Here is a 24,889-nt window from a genome sequence, read left to right as displayed (position 1 = left end):
AAATCACCTAGCTGGTGCACAGCTGTAGTCATTACTAACTGTCACATGACCCAAATCACTTAGCTGGTGCACAGCTGTAGTCATTACTAACTGTCACATTTTCACATATGCTGCATTCATTTCTACTATAGATCCACAGGTTGCCTGATATACATGAACTGTTTAAACAGTCAGAGGGCCAGATGTATCAAGCTTCAAAAGTGATAAAGTATAGAGTGATAAATAACCAGCCAGTCAGCTCCTACCTGTCATTTTTCTAACCCAGACTGTAACATGACAGGTAGGAGCTGATTGGCTGGCTGTTAATCACTCTCCATTTTATCACTTTTTGAAGCTTGATACATCTGCCCCAGAATCTCAACAGTGTAACGTCAGCACAGTAGTGCAATGTCGGCCAGAGCATGCCGACATGGCAGTTATGTTATGTCAAGCAATTTAAACATGTCACCATGTTAACTTTCACAATGAATACTTTACTATAAAAACCTCACCTTACTACCGTGTCGGCATTCTCTGGCTGACATTACAGTGTAAACATCCTGAATGTTGACAGACCGTACCAAATACTGTCGTCACATCTCTGATAAAGGTTCAAAAGATTGGGAGCGATCAGCACGGTGTTACTGCCAGTGCACAGCAGGGGCAAGTCACATTTGGTTCGTTTTCAAAAAAACTGAAAGGAGCTTGAAATAGAACTGAAAAACAAAATAACTGATGGAGAAAACGTGTGTCTCGTTACGCAGAGAGAAAGTGTGCTGGCAGCCAACCATAGAGCCACGGCTTGCTACAACGTGAGCCCGCGGTATGCAAAGTCTCCAAATCTGTTTTTTTGGAATTTTTTTTTACGAGAAACTCATGGAAAGAGAAAAAAAAAATGGACATTACAATGGGAACTTCCCAAAATTGACAGGGCTAAAAGTTCAGGATCGGCATTCCTGTATGCACGATAACACGCATCTCGAAGGCATACCACTCCAGCATGGTAATATCTAGGACACCCCAATTTAAATAGCCGATGACTGCTTGCTAGACCACGTACATTTGCCTCACACGTTACATCTGCCCCACCTGCAGTGCACATGGTTCTGTCCATTTGAGAAGGAATTGGCCTTTGCGAGTGAACCAGAATAAGGGCCTCTGTGTAACGCATGTGCCATTGGACTTTCTAGAAATTTCTGCACAGCTGCAAAGTAATCGCACAACTAAGTGAACAGCGGCCATTGTATCCGGCCTTCAAAATCGGGACCAAAATCTTCCAAAATGAACAAACTGGCAATGATTGGCAATTCGCTATTTTGACAATGACGTAGATAAGAAACACAATGGAAGTGAATCCCTGCAGGCACGGAATCCTCAGTAGGGTTTTCTTAAATGGGAAAAAAAAAAAGTCCCAAGTGTAAAATGTTTTTCTACATGAGAACAGTAATAGTCAGGGAACAGTCGACAGTGGAGGCAAAAGCGCCCTTCGCAGGGAACATCACAGAAAGCGCTCACACTGTGCGACCTCTTGTGTGAGATACACATTACTGGCAAAGGGATCTGACACACACAAACCATTAAGCATCAAAACAAGACAAATACATTTCTTGTAGACTGAAGGGACAGTGAAGGGATTGCTCAGCGTTCCTGCTGGCAGAGGCCTGAGAGCTTGTTGTGGCTTTAGAGATACCACAGTTTGAACCAAATCCAAGTCATATTAGGAGAAAGAGGAAGCAGAGGATGATCTTATGCTGAAGACCAGGAAAAACACTCATTCTACTATTTTGCCATGCTTCCCACAAAAGTGCAATCACTCAAAGAAAGAGCCCTTGGGGGGTGATTCAGGCCATCAAATTATTTATTTTCTCCATTCGTAGATAAATACTTACTTTTATCCTGGATGGAGATGGCCGAAATGGGGGCAGGCGCTGACATCATACGACAACAGCCGCCCGCTCCAAGCAGGCGTAGAGAGCCTGAGTCTGCAGGGGTACGCCCAGTGTTATTATGGGCACGCCCATAAAATGCTTGGCACACCACTGCCTCCGCCCCCTTCCAGCGACCATTGAGAGGATGGCATGGCAAGTGCAAAACTCCCCGAAGCCATTCACATTTGCGTATGCGCAAACCCAGACCATCGGGCAGGCGAACAAATTCGACCCGCAGCGAGCCGGTCTGAAACGCCCCCATAGACAGTAGTCAAAGTAGATGGGTTTCTGTCTCGCATTTTAATATTGTATTCTGCAAACTGAATACTAAAGCAAGTATGGAAGGAGTCTACAAGTCAGAGCAAGCGTTCCCGTATGGGGCCTCCAAAGATATCAATCTCATTTGTGCGGTGAATTGCAAAGCATTGTGCAAGAAGTTCCAGAGTGTGTCTCCACAAGTTGTACGAAGCTTTGTATGTACAGATGAGCAGACTGATCGTCTGTCCAGTGCATTTATGGCTGTTTGCATCCTTTCACCATTTCTAGGTCTGTGACCGGTGGTGAATGAAGCTTTCCCAAGCTAAAAGCTGATGAAACTATTTATCCCATCTTCAGTGATGCAAAAGGGAACGTTTGGTTGCTCTCTTTCCTCAACGTAAATGACAGTTAATCTGCAAGAACCAGCTGGCCTCTAAGTTTGAAAACCGGTGCCCAGCCGATCCTCACCCTGTGTACGACTGCAAATATGTTTGCAGCCGTGCAAACAGCAGGAAACCATTCGCAATCACTCTACATCTAATGGTTTTCCCGCTCTTCGCAGGCGACGAGTAAGTCTGGACTTCCTTGGCGCTGCGGTGCCCCTCCTAACGTCCGGGCAACGCCTGCGTTTTCCAAGGCACTCGCAGAAAATGCCGGGGGGCGCTAACAAACTGGCACCAATCTTGTGAGCAGTCATTGCTGGATTAATTCGCTGGGGGACCTCGATCATGTGCACAGCGCACCGTGTGCATGCACGGTCGTTCAATAATCACTCAGAGTGTGTGTGATTTTTTTGTTGGGAACGACCTGATTGGTGGGGACAGGACAATCATCACACAACCTACACAAAAGATCAAACAACGCCATATCAAATTTCAGATTGATTCATAGTTTGGGGGGTTTTTTTCCACCACTCCAATGCACCGGCTCCCTCATCCGGAATGGTTGCAGCCAAATTGCATGAATTTGGCCGCAACAATTCAGAATGAGGGAACTGGTGCATTGCGGTGGTGGAAAAAAAAAACTAAGCTATGAATCAATCTGAACTTTGGTATGGCGTTGTTTGAAAGATGGTAGCACAGGATAGTAATACCAACTTCCCTCAGCAACGCCACCTGTCTTCACACACAGGTACTTATCGATCCAGCCTCGTACGCTGCTTTAGCGGAGGGCATGTTCTCCAGTTATGAACGCTCCCTATGCACAACAGAGGAGCGTGGTGACCTGTGTAGCCACTGATGCTTAGGGATAATGGAAACTGCACAATACTACTGCAGCTTATCTTTGTTCTCGCTCACTAGTGTAAGGGAGCACTTTTTCTATTTTGCATGACTGGGTATATTATTACTAAGAATAAACAAGTTACAATTTGTGTACAGGGCATAGTGTCTGTAGCAAGTGACCCTAGGGAGGGTGGGTCAAAACGTGACTGCATGTTCAGACCATAGAGGACATTGTTAACGATCATGGGCCGCGTGCATTGATATAGTGCTACAGACATGACAACACGATATAGATCGTTAATGAGATCATTAGCATGCATATCATTACAGCTATATCGCATAGTGTGTAAGCACCTTAAATCCCTGAAGAAAATCTATGAAATATGATTGTGTGACCAATGCGTACAGCCTAAAAATAAAAATCATAATATTAGACGTATATATACACATATACAAAATTAAAAGGTCACTTAAAAAAAAAAAAAAAAAAAAAAAAAAAAGACAGAGCTGCAACAATGATCCTATATAATTCCTAACCTATAACAACACATCTCTTCAGATCTCTATTAATGTTCCCCAGTAACCAACCCACAGCTACTCTCTGCTCTTGTTCAGCACTCATAAGAATACAGCTGTCAGTTTCAGTAGAATCCAGTGGCGAACCTGTGAGGTCAGCAGAGGACGCACGCCACCACCTGTGCGGCTCTGCCAGATCTCAGGGAGATCTGTCTGATAATAGTGACTGGTGCTGAGTGACGTAGGGGAAATCTGTTATGATCTGCATTGGCTGTAAAAGTAGGGAACGGTCTCTGTGTAAAAGACTTGCATCCTGCATATTTGGTTCTTGTAAAAAAGGTGAAAATATTGTAGTTTCATCACATTACATGCAGGTCACAGCACAAATACAGCTGCTGGGTTATGAAGAGAAAACATTTACTTCCTTCCGGCCTTTCTCAGCAGTGCAACTATCTGTGCGGACTGATTTCCATTCAGCCAGGATCCCAAATGTGTATGGGTAAGGGACAATATACATAAGTATCTAAGTAAGATGTCTGGATTTATAAGACCCCCCCTCCCCCACTTTCCCGCCCCTGTGCACAGCTGCAAACGCGTACGCAGCTGTGCACACAGTGGGAAAACACTATGGAATGATTTCCCCCTGCTCGCAGCGCTAATTGAGCCAGGTCTTAGCGATACGAATGCCGTGAGGAGAAGGAGGACGCTGATAATGTTAGCAGTCCTCCCCTATTACCAGCAGATTAGCGATGGAGAGGACGGCTTTCCATAGCGTCCTGCTACGGAAAGCCGCCCAACGCTGGGGAAATTGGCTGGGTAGGGGAAAAAACTGCTCAGTGTGTTTTTCAGCCCAGCGATTTTCCCCATCATCGTGCACCATACACACTGGGCATAAGGCTCTTCAATATAAATAGTTTTGTGTTCCAGAGGGAACATATTTTTCCAAACTGTTCTGGTTGGTAACAGACACCACCTGGTCTGCAAGTTGCTGTGGAACTACAAGTGCTACCATAACCTGACAGCCAGAGGCCAGTATGCTGGGACTAGTAGTTCGTCAGTCTCTGGGAGAGTCACGGTTGCGTCAGATCCCAGGCACTAATCTTTGCCGTGTGGGATGTTTCACGGAATCACTCAAGATCTCAGCTTGCAGCAAGACACCGACGTACAGCTATCCTGCAGAAATGACTCTTTCCCAGAAAGAATAGGCGGCAGATAACATTTTTTTATTATTTTTTTGCCCAATTATCTTTTAAGTGGAGATGAAAGCCGCAGCAGCTATATTGACAAAAGCATTAAAAGCAACTAGTGTTTGAAATGCATTTAAACACAGCAAAACATTACTGGCTAAACCACTTTGATAAGGAAATCCCTTCCAACGTTGTAACACGTTCACACAGACTCACAGATGCCTGGAATTCCGAGTTCTGATGGATTTCCTCAGCGTGTGTTGGGAAGCTACATTATTGTAGGTGATTTAAATGCACCCACGTAGAGATCAAATGTAAGATAAATTCAGGCGCACGAAATGATGACTCACCTTCTTTATACAAAAATATAGAAATGTATATTTCAGTTTATATCATAAAATCAGGGAATAGCCATTGAAGATGAAGTGCAATTGATCTCACAGGCAATGTTTAAGTGGACAGTCAATAGCAGCGCCATCTTTAGAGCAGTGAAGGCCCTTGGGCAAAGCACCAGGGTCCCACCCTGGATTGTACGCTTGGCTGCTGCTCTATTCTAGGATCCCCCCCCCCCCATGACTGTACTCAAAACACCCCCCTCACCCCCAGGATGCTGCATCTACTACCTGGACATGGCCTGGGAGTCATCTGGATCCCTAATTTAATATACTAGAGTGTAGAGGGAGAATACGAGGCAATAGCGAGGCACCGTGTCCGAAACATGGCGAATGCAGCGAGGGGGAAGCGGTGCACCAATACGGAGTCCATGTCGAAATTCAGGACACCACACACCCCCCCCCTGCGTAAGCCAGTGGTCAACTGAAAGCATGCTGACCCTTGGTTTGGATAACCCAATGACCCATTCCCATAATAAATGATTATAATATAGTTAATTATACTCTTTGTTTTGTCTTTGAACTTTAAGGTTTGTTCACTTTTAACTGGACTGTATCAACACTGTTTATTATTTATTTATTATTATTACCAGTTATTTATATAGCGCACACATATTCCGCAGCGCTTTACAGAGTATAGTTGAACATTCACATCAGTCCCTGCCTCAGTGGAGCTTACAATCTATATTCCCCACCACATGTACACGCACACACAGTTCCGGAATTTAAACGCTGGTGAACTTTTTTTATTCCCTTCAAAAGGTTACATTAGCTCTTACAAAAGGTCACGTCAATTCTATCTATCTTCACCTGCAGATTTATGATGTGCCAGTCAGTAATGGAGTGTTCCTGATTCGGTGATCTAGAAAACATGAACCGTTGGTAGCTCTCGAGGACTGGAGTTGGCTACCACCGAGCTAGGGGGTCTGGAAAACTTGACCTGTTGGTAGATCTGGAGGACAGGTTTGGGCAGCTATGTGCTACAACTGGGGTAGCCAACCCTAGTCCTCGAGAGCTACCAACAGTGCAAGATTTGCAGGTCTCCTCACAGAATCACAAGTGAGCTAATTAGCTCCATCTGTGGATCTTTTAAAATGTGTCAATGATAACTTCCCATATACCATCTACAAAAGGTCTCCGGTTTCCCCAAAACAGTCCCAATTATACCCCTTTCACACCAGCCTAAATTCCCGGGTTGGGTCCGGGAACAACCCAGGACTAGAGCTGGAGTGAAAGGTTTTTAGGGACAAATTCCTGGGTAAAATTGCCGGCAATACAACACTGCTAGGTAGCAGGGTTGCTCCCGGGTCCTTCCGGGACTACTGGCTGGTGTGAAAGGTGCAGGGACATGTCCCTCCTTCCAAGTTGCCTCTGCTAATGCTGATTTCCTAGCAGGGCAACTTCCTGTTGTGGTGGACGCTCACAGACACGCCCAGAGGCAGCATACAGTGTGCAGGGAGACACTGTGCATGTTCTGTGGCACCACAGACCCCAGAAGTGCGTTTTAACCCCCTGAAAGCCAAGAATGTCTGCAGTGGCAATCACACAGCATACAGGAAGACACTGTGCAAGCTCTGTGGCACAACAGACCCCAGCAGTGCTATGTCAACCCTGAAAGCCTGCAATGTCTGCAAAGGCCCGCCCTCTCTCCCTTTACCCCTCTCCCCAATTACTTCATCTCTGTGAGCCTAAAAAATGGCATTTTCAATGAAATTCTGATAGAAATGCAGGGTCATCCCAGGATCAGTGTGAAAGGTGCCGACCCGGGTTGTCCCTGCTTCAAAAGCATGTGTGAATGGGTTCCAACCCGGGAATGTCCCTGGAATTTAATTCCCGGGTTGGTCTCTGCATTTCTGGTGTGAAAGGGGTATTCGTATTGGAATCCAATCACGTAATGACTGAAACAGAGAATAGAACCGTAAAATACCAGGCATGGAAGAGCCTCCAGGCTACTACAAAACCTTTGTTCCAATACGAACACCCTATTTATCTGACTTTTCCACCAACATCCTTTCTGGACATGCATCTGCACATGATCTAATTTATGAACTATCTCAGTTATCCCCAAGCCAGGGAAGGACCTCTGTGTAGTTGGAAGCGTCTATATTTGTAATCAATAGACATTAAGGGGTTTATTCTAGTTCATTCTTTCTGACAAAATCCTTCTTAGATGGACAAAACCATGTGCACTGCAGGGGGCAGATGTAACATGTGCAGAGAGAATTAGATTTGGGTGAGTTATTTTGTTTCTGTGCAGGGAAAATACTGACTGCATGATTTTACACTTCAATATAGATCTCACTTTGAAGAAAAACCCCACCCAAATCTAATTCTCTCTGCACAAGTTACATCTGCCCCACCCGCAGTGCACATGGGGCCTTATTCTGATCTGAGCTCAGTACAAATTTGTTCTTAAAATGGTCAAAACCATGTGCACTACAGGTGGGGCAGATGTAACATGTATAGAGAGAGTTAGGTTTGTGTGAGTTATTTTGTTTCTGTGCAGGGTAAATACTGGCTGCATTATTTTTACACTGCAATTTAGATTTCAGTTTCAACACACCCCACCCAAATTTAATTCTCTTTGCACAGGTTACATCTGCTCCACCTGCAGTGCACATGGTTTTGCCCATTTTAAGAACAAATTTGTACTGAGCTCAGATCAGAATAAGGCCCATGGTTTTGTCCATCTAAGAAGGATTTTGTCAGAAAGAATGGACTAGAATAACCCCCTAAGTCAGTTCTAAAATAATAGTGAATTCCTCAATTTGGAATCACTCATTTTGCCAGACAGTAGGAAATTAGCTTTCTAAGCGTTTCGTGATTCAGGTTTTATTTATTATTTTTTTCTTTTTTTAACAATTTACTTTGGTATATGTGCGAGTTTGGAGGAAGAGGAGACAATCTGCCAGATGGCGAGATCCGCGCCTCACATCTCACCCGCAGATCTCACTGGCTGCCATGAATATCCATAGCCCCTGCTAGGATCGCATGAGATACATTGTATGCAAAAGGATACAATGTATCATATGTGATATTGTCCCCCTGGGAAGGTCCTGCCCTCATTGCAAGCTAAACGTAAGCGGATGGGGGCCCTTTAGGTATACAATTGTACAATAAGATATATCGAATGGGCTGGAGTAGGGGGGTAGAGGGACTGGAAATGTCAGTCAAACTTCCTGCAATGTATCACATGCACAAAAAGTACTCCTTTTTCCATCCGATTCCGATCAATCACTGGTGCAGTAGGACCGAACTAGGGGATCCTATCCGACACTCCCGGGACCGCGCATCGGATGGAAAACACATACAATGTGGCACTTTACAGACGATAGTGTTCATTCTAGCACCCGCCATCTTTGAAAACCCATGCAGTTCCTCTTCCCTGCCTGGGGTGTCGCGGTCTGCTGTGGTGTTTCTAGCACAGGCATGGTTTGCATAATAGTGCTGATATACAGACCACATTGTGCTAGTAGCACTATAGCAGACAGCGACACCCCAGGTAGGGAAGAGGAACTGCATGGGTTTTCAAAGATAGCGGGTGCTAGAATGAACACTACGATATATCGACCCGAATAGTCGTAATCGGCTGAAATCGTGCAAAATCATTCTATGTATGGGGCCCTTTAGTTTATAGCTTAAAGCCGATATAAACTGATATTTACCATTCTCCAAGTCATAAGTCAGGCTTTACCAACATAAACCACCACCTGGCCTGCCATCGCTACTTCCACCCTCCTATGGTCGATACCGTTGCCCATAACTTGATTTAACTCCAAATGCAAAAAAGCCCACATAGAACATGGCTGCACCCTTTACAAAGAAAAGTTGTAAATAATACCCCTTTTACAACGCCGAAAAATCCGGGTCAGCGGCGGGTCAGACCCGGATCTTCGGCGGTGTAAATCCCTAACGCCATGTCCCTTTACACGGGACTTCTACCCAGGTCCTGACCTGGGTAGAACACGGCTAGGACCTGGGTAGAGGGCGGTGTAAATGGGAACGCCGGGTCGGATGACCCGGCTCCCATTTACATGAATGGGGAACGTCCAACCTGCGGACCGCAGTGTCCGCAGTTTGGACGGGTTGTCAGCCTGACACTGACAGCCGGCGCTGCTGTCTGCTATACCCTGCAGACAGCAGCGGCGGCGGGGGAGGGAGGTGAACGGATGCCTGTGTGCGGCATCCATTCACCTCCTGTGCGACGGCGGGGGGGTGCGCGCGGTGACTGGGGGCAGCCCAGCAGCTTCCGGTCTGGCGGCGGCGGTGATTGGCGCTTGGAGATGACATCATCCTGTCATCTCCAAGCACCGGGAAGGGGGGGGGGAGGGCGGGCCGGGCTGTCCGCCCGGTGTAAATTGCACTAAACGCCGGGTCGCACCCGGCTTGAACCTGGGTCTAAAAAAGCCGGGTGCGACCCGGTGTTTTGGTGTAAAAGGGGTATAACACAACATAGTAGAACAATGGTTAAAAAAGGCAAATAATATAACCAGCTTTCAAGCATTATGTGTATATCTCCAATGCTTACATTACATCAGAAGCAGTAAGCTAGGAATGCAAACTTTACTGAGGGCATCTCTCTCTCCTGTACTGCCCCTCTGCATGCAGAAACATGTCACTGACAGAGTGACATCATGGCAATATGCCTTAGACCTTCCTATAATACCCAGCTGTAAACTTTACTCCATCTGTCAACCGCCAGGAGCCTCTGACTTGTCATTCATCACACACGCATACTGCTGTCGCATGTACATGCAATAGGGTGTATTGTTGTCTTCAAAATCGGACAAATCCCAGTATTAAGAAAAAGTTCCCTTCTTCAAACAAATGAACAATACATTCAGTGGCGGAGACTATATCCCAGGCTTGTTTTTTTTTTTTTAGGTGACGTCAATGAAATCTAATGCGTGTGTGTAATACCCACACTTTATCTTTAGGGAGGAGAGAAGATAGACTATGGAAGGACTCAAAACGTATAAACCCGAGGGCATGAATGATCTGTCAGGTCCTAAATCTGTCCTTGTGCTCCACAGATAAAATACACATTGAAAAATGAATATAAAATATAGTGTTCATTCTAGCACCCGCCAACTTTGAAAACCCATGCAGTTCCTCTTCCCTGCCTGGGGTGTCTCTGTCTGCTGCAGTGCTTCTACCACAGTGTGGTCTGTATATAAGCACTGCTATGCAAACCAGACCTGTGCTAGAAACCGCACAGCAGACAGCGACACCCCAGGCAGGGAAGAGGAACTGCATGGGTTTTCAAAGTTGGCGGGTGCTAGAATGAACACTAAAATATATATATCTGTTAGTAAATGTGTTTTAACCCTGCCAGCCTAACATCGATTAAGTTCAATTATCGTCGCTATGGAATCAATCAAAATCGATTTTTTTTTTTTTAGTAGATATATCCCAGGTATGCATCATTGGATAGAGAACAACTAGGTCTACATGCATGAAGGTCGACATGGGGTTAGGTCAACAGGGTCATTAGGTCAACACCAGCATTAGGTAGACATGGGATATGTCGACAGTCAAAAGGTCGACGTGGTGTTTTCCACTTTCTTACCCAAATGTCGACACCGCCGACATGGTTTGGGCACACTTTTTAATTCTCTCACCACGCCCTAGTGAATGGTAGGACATGAAATACAGCACATGCCGGCTCAAAAAAAAAAAACCATGTCGACTTTTTGACTGTCGATCTAATGACCTTTAGACATGTCGATCTAAGGACTGTATCCCTATATCCCCTGGTGTCCATATTTTTATTGATACACCTACTTTCATGTATCAATGAAAATATGAGTGGTCAACCGGAACCAGTGTTAAGGGGATTTGGATAATCTGCTCATATTATATTTATATTCTATTGATCTGTGCAAGGCTGCTGGAGAAACATTTACCAATTGTAATTATAGAAGGGGGGGGGGGGGGGGGGGGGTAGAATTCCTTCCGGACTAGTAACAATCCCATTTACCCCAGGATCAATGCTCTTAGAAAGGGCTTAACAAGACTGATGAAACAGGTTTCCAGTGCCTCTTCCATGTACCAGTAAGTGCCACTACATTTCATCTGTTGTAGTGGGCTTGTATTATATATAAATTACAGACATTGGCATAGAGGTCTAAATGACATTTAGAAGCTGGTTGCTACTACGGGTGGTATTCAATGCTGCCGGCGAGGGGGTATGTGCGGCGAAAACAAGCCATCCTCACCACACAAATCCCCTCGGTGGCGGCTTGCTGTATTCAATGTTCTGGGGAAACCTTTGCCCTGACGGCGATGATTCCGTAAAATGGCGAGGTTCACCGCAAAATGCAGCGAGCCTGCTGCATTTTGTGGCGAGCCCTTCCATTTTCATGGCCGCACTCGCCGTTTCCACCTCGCTGAAAAGAACCAGCAAGGTGGAAACGGCGAGTGAAGGGGGGGGGGGGGCAGTTGAATACTGATGGCGAGCTATCGGCACTGCTCGCCGTCAGAGCATTGAATATACCCCTTTACCTTCATCCACTGTATCTAGGCTTGATACATTGTACATGCATGAGGCTCAATGGGGACAATGTGAATGAGTTTTTGAGAATTAGTAGAATGCGTTCACTTGAGGCGCTTGTTCACACCCGATAGCTGCCTCTAGGGGAGGGATCCACACTAAGAGATTAGTAAAAGAACAGAAAAAATAATAATAATAATAATACTACAGGGTCCAATGGTTGTAAGTTAAATATTATCTAAAAAGTCTACTAGAAACATTAACTACAGTAAACACTAATGGATTTCACTACTAGTATAAGAATAACTGCATATCATATATACAGCGCATCAGGCATCACAATCTTCCTGCATGGAGCCTCCCATCGCTACTCTGTGCTGTGGGAGGACCCCGCTTCCTACACCATCTAGATTATAGTCTGTGGCTTCCCACTTGTCTCTAATCCTCTCCACACATGATCACATGATGCAATCCAGTCATCATCAGGTGCTGCCTTCCACTCAAGCAGCACAGATCTCGGCTATAGAAGAAGAATGCCCTGAGAAGGACATGCACAGTTGGGGCGGGGGCTCACCGCAACCCCACTGCTGTGAGAGACAGCCGAGTGCTGACCCTAGCAGATCACACAGGGCATGTAACAGCAGTCCGGGGACTGGGCCGGTCCTGCTATACACCGGCTCCTCAACTTGCTTTGATACTACAGTACCGTATATGCGGTTATTAACAGCCCCAGGAACAGGTTACATGGCACAAAACGCCCAGAGCCTGTCAATCACCTTACAAGTGGCAAGCAAAGGCCAGCCTTTGCATGGTCCGTTCGCAAGGGGCCCCCACGCACAGTGTATCATGGGCATACGCGATCATTTGATAAATCGCCAGTCTGATGCAGGCACGTAGGGTCGACAGTAGTTTGACAGTATCTAGGTTTACTGCAAAAGATTGACATGGGAAGAAAGTCGACATCAGTTTTTTGCTGTTATTTTGGTGTCAATTTGGAGATTTGAAAACATGGACACCCCAATTAGTGTAGCACCTATCCCAGGGCTGGGCAACACTGACCCTCCAGATGTTAATGAACTACACATCCCAGGATGCTTTGCATTAGTTTTGCTATGTGGCCATGCTGAAACTGATGCAAGGCATGCTGGGATGTGTAGTTCATCAACATCTGGAGGGCCGGTGTTGCCCAGCCCTGACCTATCCCTAAACGAAAAAAAAAAAAGCCATTCTTTCATGTGTCGACAATTACTGTGTCAACCTTTTGCTTTCCCTGACCTATTGTCAATGTCGACTTAAAGTCCAAATCCCGTCTACTGTATAGAATAAAAAAAAAAAAAAAAATGGGAGCACAAACAGTATCTCGCATTTCACATGGTCACAGCCGACATAACCACTGTGGGCAACTTATTACATATGGTCTGTGGCCTCTGTATAATTATGTAGTCTGAGGATTACAATTATGTTCCCATGTGCACTTGTATATACACATGGTTTTCTGGCCTGGATGTGAAATCCACCTCAAGTCAGAGTACGGGGAACATTCAAGATTATACCAATGCCATTGCAAGGGGGGGGGGGGGGACGACGACCATCTGAAACCATAGCTTCTAAACAAAGCTCACTGACCAGGACACGTGCCAACTTGTACGTGTCCCACTGTACACAGCCACTAATTCAACATTTTGGTACCCAGATATGTAGGATCACACCCAAATGTGAGTTTGCACTGCCCGCAGCGGCATCTGCAATTATCTGAAATATTGATGCACATAAAAAAAAAAAAAAAAATTTAAAGTCGCTGCTGCTTTTACCATTTCCCATCATCATTTATTTACAATAGGAAAGACGGCTCCTACTCGTGCAGCATGACCGGCTCCAAAGGCAAAACTGTAGCACCTCTATTTATTTATAGTTATTTATATAGCGCACACATATTCCGCAGCCCTTTACAGAGAATATCTGAACACTCACATCAGTCCCTGCCCCAGTGGAGCTTACAATCTATATTCCCTACCACATGTACACACACACAGACATTCTAGGGTTAATTTCTGTTGGGAACCAATTAACCTACCAATATATTTTTTGTGTCGGACAGGGCGCCGGGGGGCGGGCCGGGGCAGCCGACGGCACACTTGTGGGCCGTCCCGGGCCGCCGGCGTCACTAAAGTGGGCGGGCCGGGCCGCCGGCGTCACTAAAGTGGGCGGGCCGCGCCGAAGATGCTGTCACCACAGGGGGAAGGTGCCTTGATGCCGGGGAAGCTCCGGGCATCGCCGCCTAAGGCGGCCCTGGGCTACCCCGTGCAAAGAGTCGGGCAGGCACCAGGCTGTTTTAGCGGGGCGCTGCTAGAGGGGCAGGGCGCATTTTGCCCTTTAAAAAAACGGGCAGGGCGCAGCGCCCCGCTAAAACAGCCTAGCGGGAACACTAATTCATATAGCTCCTAACAATCATCAACAGACATGTGGGGGAGATTTATCAAACCAAAGAAAAAGAGGAGAAAGTACCAAACAACCAATCAGCTTCTGCCATGTTACAGGCTGTATTTGAAAAATGACAGTTATCAGCTGGGCAATTGATACTTTATCCCTCGCCAAATGTTGATTAATTGCCCCCAGACATAATGAAAAGAGTGAAGAAGCCTCCCATACTAACCAATCAGCTTCAAAGTAGCATTTGTTAATTACAGTTTATAAAATGGCAGGTAGAAGATGATTGGGCAATCTCTCTAAGGGTCCACCTGTCTGCTCTTTGCACTTCTCCCCCAACAATCACTTTGTAACGCACATAGAAGAATGACTGCACGTCTCCCAGTTTTGACAGCTCCTAAAATGTTTGAAGGAATATGAAATAAATAGATAGATAGATAGATATCTATATTTTACACACTAGCTAAGCCCGCTCGAAGCAACAGCTAGTCTGCTACCTTGTGATTGCCTCTGCGTTTCTGTATGTGAGAAAGATGTAGTTTCACTTGCTGCCAGGAGATGGCAGCATTATAGTTCTACATGGAGATATATATATATATATATATATTGTAAAGCACAACTAATAGGCTGTGATATACAAGAAACTGTGAATACAGATACCAACTAAAGGCATATATAAAGCAGCTTATATGTGGTATTATGAACTGTATTGTTCAAAAGTAAAAAAGAAAACAATGTTGTTGCAATATTTACCATGCACACGACGACACTACACTCCCTGCTTATCAGGAAAACTCCCTAATAGCATTTTACGTCTCCTCCCTGATAAAGGCGTTTGTTATCTAATGCACAACAGGACAAGGGATGGAGTCAAAATGTAGACAGTTAAAACTTAAATGGCCTACGCACGTAGCTATTTGCTAGATCACTCAGCAACTACAATTTGAGTTACATACACATGGTGCGATTTTAGCTTAGGATTTTGACTATATTGTCAAAATCATAAGAAAAGTTAGCCAAAATTGCAGTGGTTGTACTACAATGTACGGTCCCACGAGGTTGGTATCGCAAGTAAAAATAGGCTGTACAAGCAAGGTAATTTTGACTGTCACTAACAGTATTTTTGGCCATTGGCCAATTCGAACAGAAGTCAAATTTGCAAGTGTACATAGTCAAAATCCCCCCCCCCCCGACACCCAAACTGGACAGTCATAATAAAACTAGTTAAAAGCCCTGTCAAAATGACGCCTTCTGCAATGTACTTTCACTTTGAGCTGTGACAGTTTTTAGCTCACAAACTCTTGGTCCCACAGGTGCCAGACGTGCTGGGACTTGCAGGGGGCCTGTTGTCAATAACAGGTCACTGATGTTACAATAAGAGAGGACTATAATGCTTTGTGATGTTGGCTGTAGTGAGGTGTGAGATAAAATACACACCCCGGTCACAGGCTTCGCCCAACCGTGTCGGAAGCACTTGAGGACCATTGCACAAATTCCCCACAATAGAATTGTTTTGTTACAGACTCAACATGCTTGGGCGACAATCCATCCAATAGGATCAAATGTACATGAGGATAAATTAGCTAATCAGATTTGGGGGAAGATAGGAACTCAGACAGAACAGACTGGAGCCTGCATGTTATTAAAGAATGTTTCATTAACTAATCTAAAAAGGTGACCATATACTAGTCAGATTTGGGCCCTTTTCAGACCTGATCACACGGCTAATTTGCAGGCCGGACGATTATCTATAGATGCGCATGCCTACTGATCATTGCGTGCGTGTGTGATGCCATCTCGCAATAAAACCCAGCTAATTCTTTAAAACGCTAGGCATTCGCAAGTTGATTGACAGGAAGCTGGAGTGTGAGGTGGTAACTTGCCATTTTCTGAGAGTGTCAGGGAAAACGCAGGCGTGCCCAGGCTTCTGAGGGGAAGTGGTGTGACGTAAGCTCCTATCGCAGCTACTGAGTCATTTCTGGGCTGCGCGCAGACTGGAAAAAAAACTAATTCAAACAATCGATGGCGAGTGGCTTTCGAATGGATTTCACTCTGGCGGGATGGAGTACACCCGATCAAGCCTGAATAACCCAAACTGGGCCAGATGCACTAAGCTTCAAAAAAATTAAAAATGGAGAGTGATAAACAGCCAGCCAATCAGCTCCTTCCTGCCATGTCACAGACTGTGTTTAAAAAATGTAATGTAGGAGCTGATTGGCTGGCTGTTTATCACTCTCCATTTTATCACTTTTGAAGCTTAGTACACCTGGCCCACTGACTGCAATCCAGGCCTCATCTCTCGACATCAGTTTAGCACCGCAATGAGAATCCGGGCTGGAGGAGAGGTAACTCGCCCCTCTAGTGATCTTTGCCCAGCTGTATTGAAACAGCCTCACGCTGACTGCAATATGTAATGGCTATTTGAATGCCCAATGCATGAAACCTGTGATACATCATTATAACTGAATGTGTAAGGAGTGCACGGAAACAGCAGTGGGAGGTGTAAGTAAACATAACCCCATCTGAGGTGCTAGTAAGCCAGCAAGAAACAATGCAGCAGCAAAAAGTCCCCAAACCTTCAGTACCTAATTATATGCCAATGCATAACAGATCTGTCCATTAATGGTTAGTCTGTTAAATTATCAACCAAGAGGGTGATTCAGGGTAATTTGCAAAGCACATTTGGTTTGCCAATGACAAAACCATGTGCACTGCAGGTGGGGCAGATGTAACCTGTGCAGAGAAAGTTACATTTGGGTGTTATTTTGTAAATACTGGCTGCTTTATTTTTTACACTGTGATATACTGATGGAGCCATCTAGCCGTCTCTGGATAGTCATGGTGAGCCAAGGCCTATTGTTCTCAGCTGAAATACAATACATAGAACAATACAGCAGGGGATAAGCAGAGTAATCCCATTGCTCACTTAATCCTATTAAAGGGCTAGATGAGGATGGCTCCATCTGTAGATATCAGTTTGAAGTAATCTAACTCTCTCTGCACATGTTTCGCGTTGGTGGAGGTGGTTGGTGGAGGACGACGAGCGAACAAATGATGTATCGTTAAATACGTATACCACCATTCATCCATGAAATCACTGGGTGTTCCGCTGAAAAATAAAAAAACGGGCAGCCCGATGACTGCCGGGGCCGGCAGCTGATATCACATGACATCAGAGCCAGCCCCCTCTGGAAATAAAAAAAGTCAGGACAGACTGAGTTTTTATTTCCAATGGGGAAAGAAAACATTCGATGGTTGGCGACCATCTAATTAATTAGTTCTCTCCCCTTTGGCTGCATGCGAGGGGAAGTGTCCGTGTACATCCCCTCACATGGTACTGAGGGGGATTCAGCCGGGTTCCAATTCAGGGCTCGTTAAGCAGCGAAAGAGCCACTGCCTTGCTGAATCGGGCCCTTTGTGTGGCCAATTGGTGAGGGTATATGTTTTCCAGAATTGTCTGCTGTTTGCTTCTTATCATTGGTTTGTATCACAATTCCTTCAATGTGCACAACACATGTTCCCAATTTATAAAGAATACAACAACAATCCAGCAGAGATGAACTATTCTGTGGTGCTATTCTGAGCTTGCACCCCCTGTGTGGTCTCACGGAGATTTGGCTAAAGACATTGTTATTATTCCTACATTTTAATAATAAAGGCGCCACATGTGTTTCGCAGCACCGTGCGCAGGGCATACAATGGAACAGTAATGGGAGACAAACAATTAGGGTGGTCACTCTTGTAGCTTCACATCGATATCAAACAGTTTATGGCCCTTTCATAAATGTCAAGGAATCAAACCAAGTGTGCCCGGTGGAAAGCGTGGTTGCCGCCGCCGGCTACGACCACTACCTGCCATGTGGTCCATCAACTAGGCCTCACCACTGTATCAGACACATGGGTGGTCAAAGAGAGACCCAGATCTGCATTCAGTTGCTCTACACTTTGCAAAAAATGATGTACCAGCCAATCAACTCCCAACTGTCATATTCAAACACAGCCGATTGGCTGGTAAGTTATCTCCTTCCACTTTATCTCCAGTTAATTTTTTGCCAGGCTTAATACATCTGTGCCTGTGTTTGAAAAATTACAGTTGGCAGCTGATTGGCTGATACTTTATCACTCTCCACAGCCCAGTACATCTGTGCCCCATGGAGAGGCTGTGCTCACCACCATGGGTCAAGTTGGAGACCCTACTGAATAACCAATTGACATTTCCACAATTAACAAGCACAGTCAGACAATGTTCCATGCATGGTTTGTAATATAATTGCTGTTTAGAAAACACTTAACAGGATACACAAAAGTAACTAGCCATAGGAACAGGAGTATCTACAAAAAGGAAGACAGGCGACAATATATATACCCATAACTAGCAGATATTAGGACACCACCATATAATATATAGTAGCCCCTACAATCGCAGCTAGACCGATTTGTTGCTTGAGCATTCGGCTTTCAAAAAGGGTTAAAATCCGATCTCACTGCACACAGAGGATCTGACGAGCAGTTTCAGATTTCTGCTGCAAACCCTGGCTGTCAGCAGTCCATCCAAGTTTGCAGAGAGGTTTAAATCAATGCAACCAAGGTAGACCTTGGCTGCATCGAGCGCCATCTTCATTGAGGGCATCCTCATTAATGGCTGTAAAAAACACAGCTCGGGTCACCCGGGGACCTGTGTATTAAGTGAGTAGGCCTACATTGCTCTGTCAGGAGAAAGGATGAGCACAGAGTATAGAGAGTTTGCATTTGGGCAGCGGAGATCAATACCGCCATTGGACTGAAACAAGTAGACCGCAATTCCACCTGTGCTGCGGCGGAGTCTGGACAGGAAAAAGGCACACGTTAATTTCAGCTTGTCATTGGACGACAGTGTTCCAGAGCTAGCCATTTTGGGATGAATGCATTTTCTAGGTGTTTTTTCAAGAGCGCAAATAACTGTTTTGTGTAATGACCCAATATTTATGGGAACTTAGTCAATTCAGTTGGTGAAGTAATTAGTGATGTCACTCTCAAGGCACCGCAAATCAGAGCAGCCCCAATCCAGATATTAGCTAGTGCCATTCAACAACATGAAAGCAGGCCACCATGTGTGCTGGGGGCCCAGGTATTCGCTATATGGTCTGTGCTAGAATACATATATTTTACTCCAGTAAATAATGGGAATGAAACAATTTAGCGGAAGAAGTGGTGTGTTCACTTATCACACCATCCATGAAATAGGCATTTCTTGAGTAACTGGGCAGCAACCATTAGTTCCAAAGGGAAAGCTCAACTTTGTTTGAATGTCCTGCACAGGAATTTCAACTTCAATACATGACCAGAGGACGTCCATTTCTGATGGATCTTTCATAGCTAGCATGGGACTGGCACAAGTCCAGAAATGAATGTGGATGGAGCCCCAGTGGGTGGCGGAGCAGATTTCCCATTTCAGTTGCACAGAGTTCCTGCGCACTGTCACTTGGGAATTGAAAGAAGTAGACTGCCATGAGCATACCAGAAAATGGCTGCAGACACATAAGATATAGATACACATTACAAAGTGAGCCAATGCCTGGTCTCTGTAATGTATACATAGGCCAGGCAGCAAGTAGCTTCCAAGATGTTGTGTCAATGTCTGCATGCCTGGTCAGTCAACAGGACCCATAGTTCCTAGAGTTGCAAATAACAGGAGATTGGGAACAAGATTTCTCCTTTAGGAGGATAATTCAGGGCCCCCATGCGACTTCTCCTATGGGCTCATTACCCTTGAGACGCCTGTGACCTTCCCAATTTCACCCGATTTCTCTGCCCAATCTGCCAGAATTAGGTTAAAATGGGCTCAAAATGCAGTTATGGTCTTAACCAAATCTGAACTTCTGCATTTTTCACCGAGCCCAATGGGGCTGCAAACTAAAATGTGCAGATCTGGAGGTACAATCATTGTGGTGTGTAGCCATACTTTCTGGCGGCTACTAACAGCCCTTAGAATAGGGTTCCAAAAGGTGTACAAGTTGTTTTTGTAAAAAGTTCAAAAACTTGTTTGCTTTCCAATCCGCATGGACTACGACTGTGAATAGCAACTTTCCCAAAACATGGCGAGCGAAGAGAACCTACGAGGATACGCATTTACACTGATTGTGGTCACATATGATGAAACAAAACAAACAAACAAACAAACAAAATGACTCCCAAAAACTATTTTTTTTTTTTTTAATTGTGTCAACAATTTTTGTTCCGCCCATTGTCATGTGGTCATTCTAGCACCCTGCACATTTCAAAAACCATGCAGTTCCTCTATCCCGCCTTTGGTGTCGCTGTCTGCTTTGGTGCTTCTAGTACAGTGTGGTCTGTATGGAGATACAGGCCACAATGTGATAGAGACATCATAGCAGACAGCGACACCCCAGGCAAGAAGAGGAACTGCACAGGTTTTCAAACCGGTACAGGGTCCTAGAATGAAGACTACATGTACACCTTATCCACCGTCTACCTTTCACCTGTCAACCTTTTGACCTATGGGAGTCTTCTGTAGATGTTCTATTACACACCGCTAGCATGTTGCAGAACAATAATTGTCCCATGTTCCTATACGACACCTGACCTCAGAAACCCAGACACTGTTGAGTATAGGTAGCTTTACAAGTTGGAATCACTACATGAAAGTGGCGAGCCGTCAGACTGCCGATCACTAGCAAGAAAAAAATAATAGTTCAAGGATAGCATTAAAAGTGCTAGATAGTGGTCCTGCGCCCAGGCACGCTTCCACCAGGCGACCAATCACACTGCAGGCTGCTGCTGGAAGTTACTCTGTTGGAATGTACAATACAGGCTGGATAATGGGCAAGAAATCCAGATAGCCAGTTTAAATATAGCAAGTTGTATCTAAAGTTAGAAATGTTCTCAGGAATATGTTTAAGCACTCGTGCGCCTCTGGGACTGCGAAATGAGTTGCGAGGCCCCACAGCAAATGAGATAATGTTTTTCAGACTACATCACTGGGGCAATTTACTGCAGAACACATTAACATTTGTAATAAGGCCGGCTCGCATACTGCTGGCATTCACTCAACGTGGATTCTTAAGGACAGAGCTGCAGACGGATGAAAGAGTTAAGCTTCCAACTTCTGAAACGGTCAAACCTGACAGATTTTACACAATGCTGCAAGTGTGACATTTGTGTGCTTTGTGATTGCAAGCGAACCGGTGGGAGGGAATGAAACGTGAAAGGGAGCATTGGATTTGGATATGTAAGGGGGAGTTTTATACAGCGCTGTGGAATGCATCTATTCCAATACATGATCTAATACATTATACAATAGAAGCCCGAAGGGGGTAAGAACGGAAGCCATGACCACAAAACAATCTTGGGGACCCTGACTGGTCAGACCACAATTAACTCTGAAACCTTTACCTGTTCGTACATGGTCATAAAGTGCGGACACATGAATCGTGAGCTGTACTAGGAATTCATTTATTTTTGTGAAAATTTGATTTCAACTTTGTATAAAAAAAAAAAAAAAAAATTTAATAAAAAGAAAAAAAATTCGTAATTTGAACAGAATTTCGCAACATATTTTAAAACTTTTTGATGTTTTTGAGGCATGCAGCCATAAAAATTATGTTTACACGGCAAGAGGGAGGATAGTCAACAGCCAAGCACCTGCATCATTTCAGCTACGGTCAGGGGTGGTGTGCCGTTTCCGTGCAAAATGAATACGAGAGAGGGGATAAGACAGAGAAAAAAAAAATGAAAGAAATATGACATCATGTTGATAACGTACAGTGTTCTGATCCGCAGACAGCTGAACCGAAAACATAAAAGAGCCCTTCACTCCCCCCTTCTAAGTGAGTGGGATACAAGGAAGGCACTTTTCAAGCTTTGTAAAGTACAAAACACAATCCACTACAGGCAAAACTAGGAGGCAGAAAAAAAAACAGATATTTCATATAATGGAATTTAAAGAAAAACAATACCCTGTGGATGGTATGCAATTGTTATATCACGCCCGATCACCAGTCTAAAATTACTGGAGATTGTACCTCGATATTCAATTGGATGTATTTTTTTGTGAATATAGTGCTTATCATGGTCCGGTTTAGCAATAAATTTGTGCATTTCGGCTCTCCACCCCCTGGGATAGTGAGCTGAAATACTGGTGAAAAACAATTGAATACTGGCCTAACTGGTGCCCATACACGTTACAATTATTGTATACAATATTGCATCTCGTTTTGCGATGAGATCTAGTACAAAAAGTATGTGCTGCACATACTTTTTCGACTAGATCTCATCTCATCGCAAAACCGAGATGCGATGTTGTACTGTATATAATAATTGGAAAGTGTATGGGCACCTTTAGTGTAATCATCGCGTAGCTAATGAAAAAACAAGAACGGTTTAAAAAAAAAAAAAAACAATGTTCCATATTTCTTAGATTATGACCTCTTTTGGGAAGGTCCATCTTTATGTTTACCGTCATTATATTTAATCTGTTTCTATCATTATCTCCTTAACGTATAGTGCTGTGTAATAGGTAACCACTTTATAACTAAATGCATGACAAATACACTGATATATTTCAATGCACTATGTCATTTATTTATTTTTTCAATATTTTTTACAATATTGAAGTGTAAAGACAATAAGAATTCAGCAAAACACAGTTTCAACAGTTTTTTGCAGAAGAGGGTATTTATCAAAGCTGAAAAAAAAATGAGCGAATCAGCTTCTACCGTACATTTTACGGGCTGTGTTTGAAAAATGACAGTTAGTAGCTAATTGGCTGATATTTTACGCTCACCAAGATTTAATAAATATCCCTCCTTAGAGAAGAATAGAAGAGGACGCAAAACCTACGGAACGTAATCTGTGGTATGGAAGGGTCTTATTCCACAGTATTACAAAAGGAGATCACAGGTGACTGGTAATACAGAATCCACAATTTAACCAAGAGAAAACACAAAAGCCAACCAATGTAACATAGGGCACTACAGTGGCTGCGCCGGACAGAATATTTACGGTACATTTTTGCCAGATATTAAAAGTTTGTTGACAGCATCCAAGGAACGATATCGTTCAATAACCCAGAGGTTCAGACCCCAGTCACATTTCTGTGCAAGTTAAATATTAGCAAGTAAAACTGTAATAAATCGTATGCATTGTTGGCAAGAGCTGCGCACCACACCAACACACAACTAATGTGACACAGGGGGGTCTCCATGTAATGGTGAAGGGGGGGGGGGGGGGGCACATACCAAAAAAAGTACTGATACTAGAGGAATTTACAGCGGATGACCAATGACTGGGGTGAATAGTAAGCAGTGTACCCCAATTATTGTGTTTAAGGGGGGGGGGGGACACTGGATATTTAGTATAAACAAAAACACATAGTGAACTGACACAATCTAATGCACTGTATACCACCAGCACAGTATACACCCCTTATGGTTGGCACCACATATACTCCCAGGTTTGACCTGGAAATACTTTAAAGGGCTACTAGTTGTCCACATGGCCAGTCACAATCCAGCCAGTCAGTGCCACTTGTGGGACTACCACTAACGCACTTCTTGCATCCCCTGTAACTGTGCAGGATATTTCCACAGATAGTGGAGCCTGGAATTCCACAGTATACTTCCCAGCGCTGCCTATACTGTCTGTCCATAGGAGGTAATGTCCTGCTGACCTGTGCAGGACTCAGTTGCCCACCTTCATTAAGCTCTCCCTGCTTTACTGTGCATCATGCAAACACAGGCAGCATTGCAGCCATGCAGTACACAAGCCCTGCTAGTCCCTATGCACACACATACCATACATGCCTATGATGGTCATGCAGGGTCAGAGCCTCTCCAACCCTGCAGTGTGTGGGGTTGCACCAGCCTCTGCTCCCCACCCACATTGCCTCTTACCTTCTCTGGCTTTCAGCAGGACAGTGTTGGCCACAATGTTTTCTATCTCCATGATCAGAAGTCAGTGCAGTGAGAAGGACACATCTCTGGCTGCAGACCCTAGCAATGCTCCCCTGACTGGCAGCAGTAGCAGCACCTGCCCTCTCCTTGCATAGATCCTCATCTCCAGCACATTGCACACAGCAGGCAGCACTGTGAGCCCCAGCACTGCTGCCTACTCTCTCCTCCGGGCTCCTTCCTTCCTGTTTTGCTCTCAGTGCTGCCTATAGTGAGGCGGAGACCCAGCTGAGACCCCTCCCAGAGCCCTCAGTGCTTAACCCAGCTGTGCCTTCACCTTATGGCTGAATCATGAGGCATTGGCATTCACACAGAGCTGCTGCTGGTTATGGACCCGGCGCTTTTGCAACCTGGTGTAGGGAATGCACATGTGCCCAGCTGCCACAGGCTGTGTGCCCTGCCCTCCTCTCCTCAGATCATCATATACATTACATAGTACTCCCAGAGTGGGCATAGCTATCCCGTTGAGTACTGCATGATAGACAGTGTATAGGTAGACAGGTAGACAGTCAATAGGGCGTAACCAAATGGTTGACAGA

General features: G+C 44.8%; 1 protein-coding gene across 1 annotated transcript in view; it reads right to left on the bottom strand.

Moving 5' to 3' along the window:
• GRK4 (G protein-coupled receptor kinase 4) overlaps nucleotides 1-24,596 on the bottom strand; it is a 153,527-nt gene extending 128,931 nt beyond the window's left edge. The window contains exon 1 of the mRNA XM_083151741.1: nucleotides 24,294-24,596. Within this exon, the coding sequence (XP_083007867.1) occupies nucleotides 24,294-24,345 (52 nt within the window). The 5' untranslated portion in view covers nucleotides 24,346-24,596. The remainder of the gene's footprint in view (nucleotides 1-24,293) is intronic.
• Nucleotides 24,597-24,889: the final 293 nt, after the last annotated feature.

This window comes from Crinia signifera, chromosome 1 (assembly GCF_055691185.1).
Source record: "Crinia signifera chromosome 1, ASM5569118v1, whole genome shotgun sequence".
NCBI classification, from domain to species: domain Eukaryota; kingdom Metazoa; phylum Chordata; class Amphibia; order Anura; family Myobatrachidae; genus Crinia; species Crinia signifera.
Note: the sequence above shows the minus strand (reverse complement) of the source record. Positions and strands in the feature narration are given on the sequence as shown.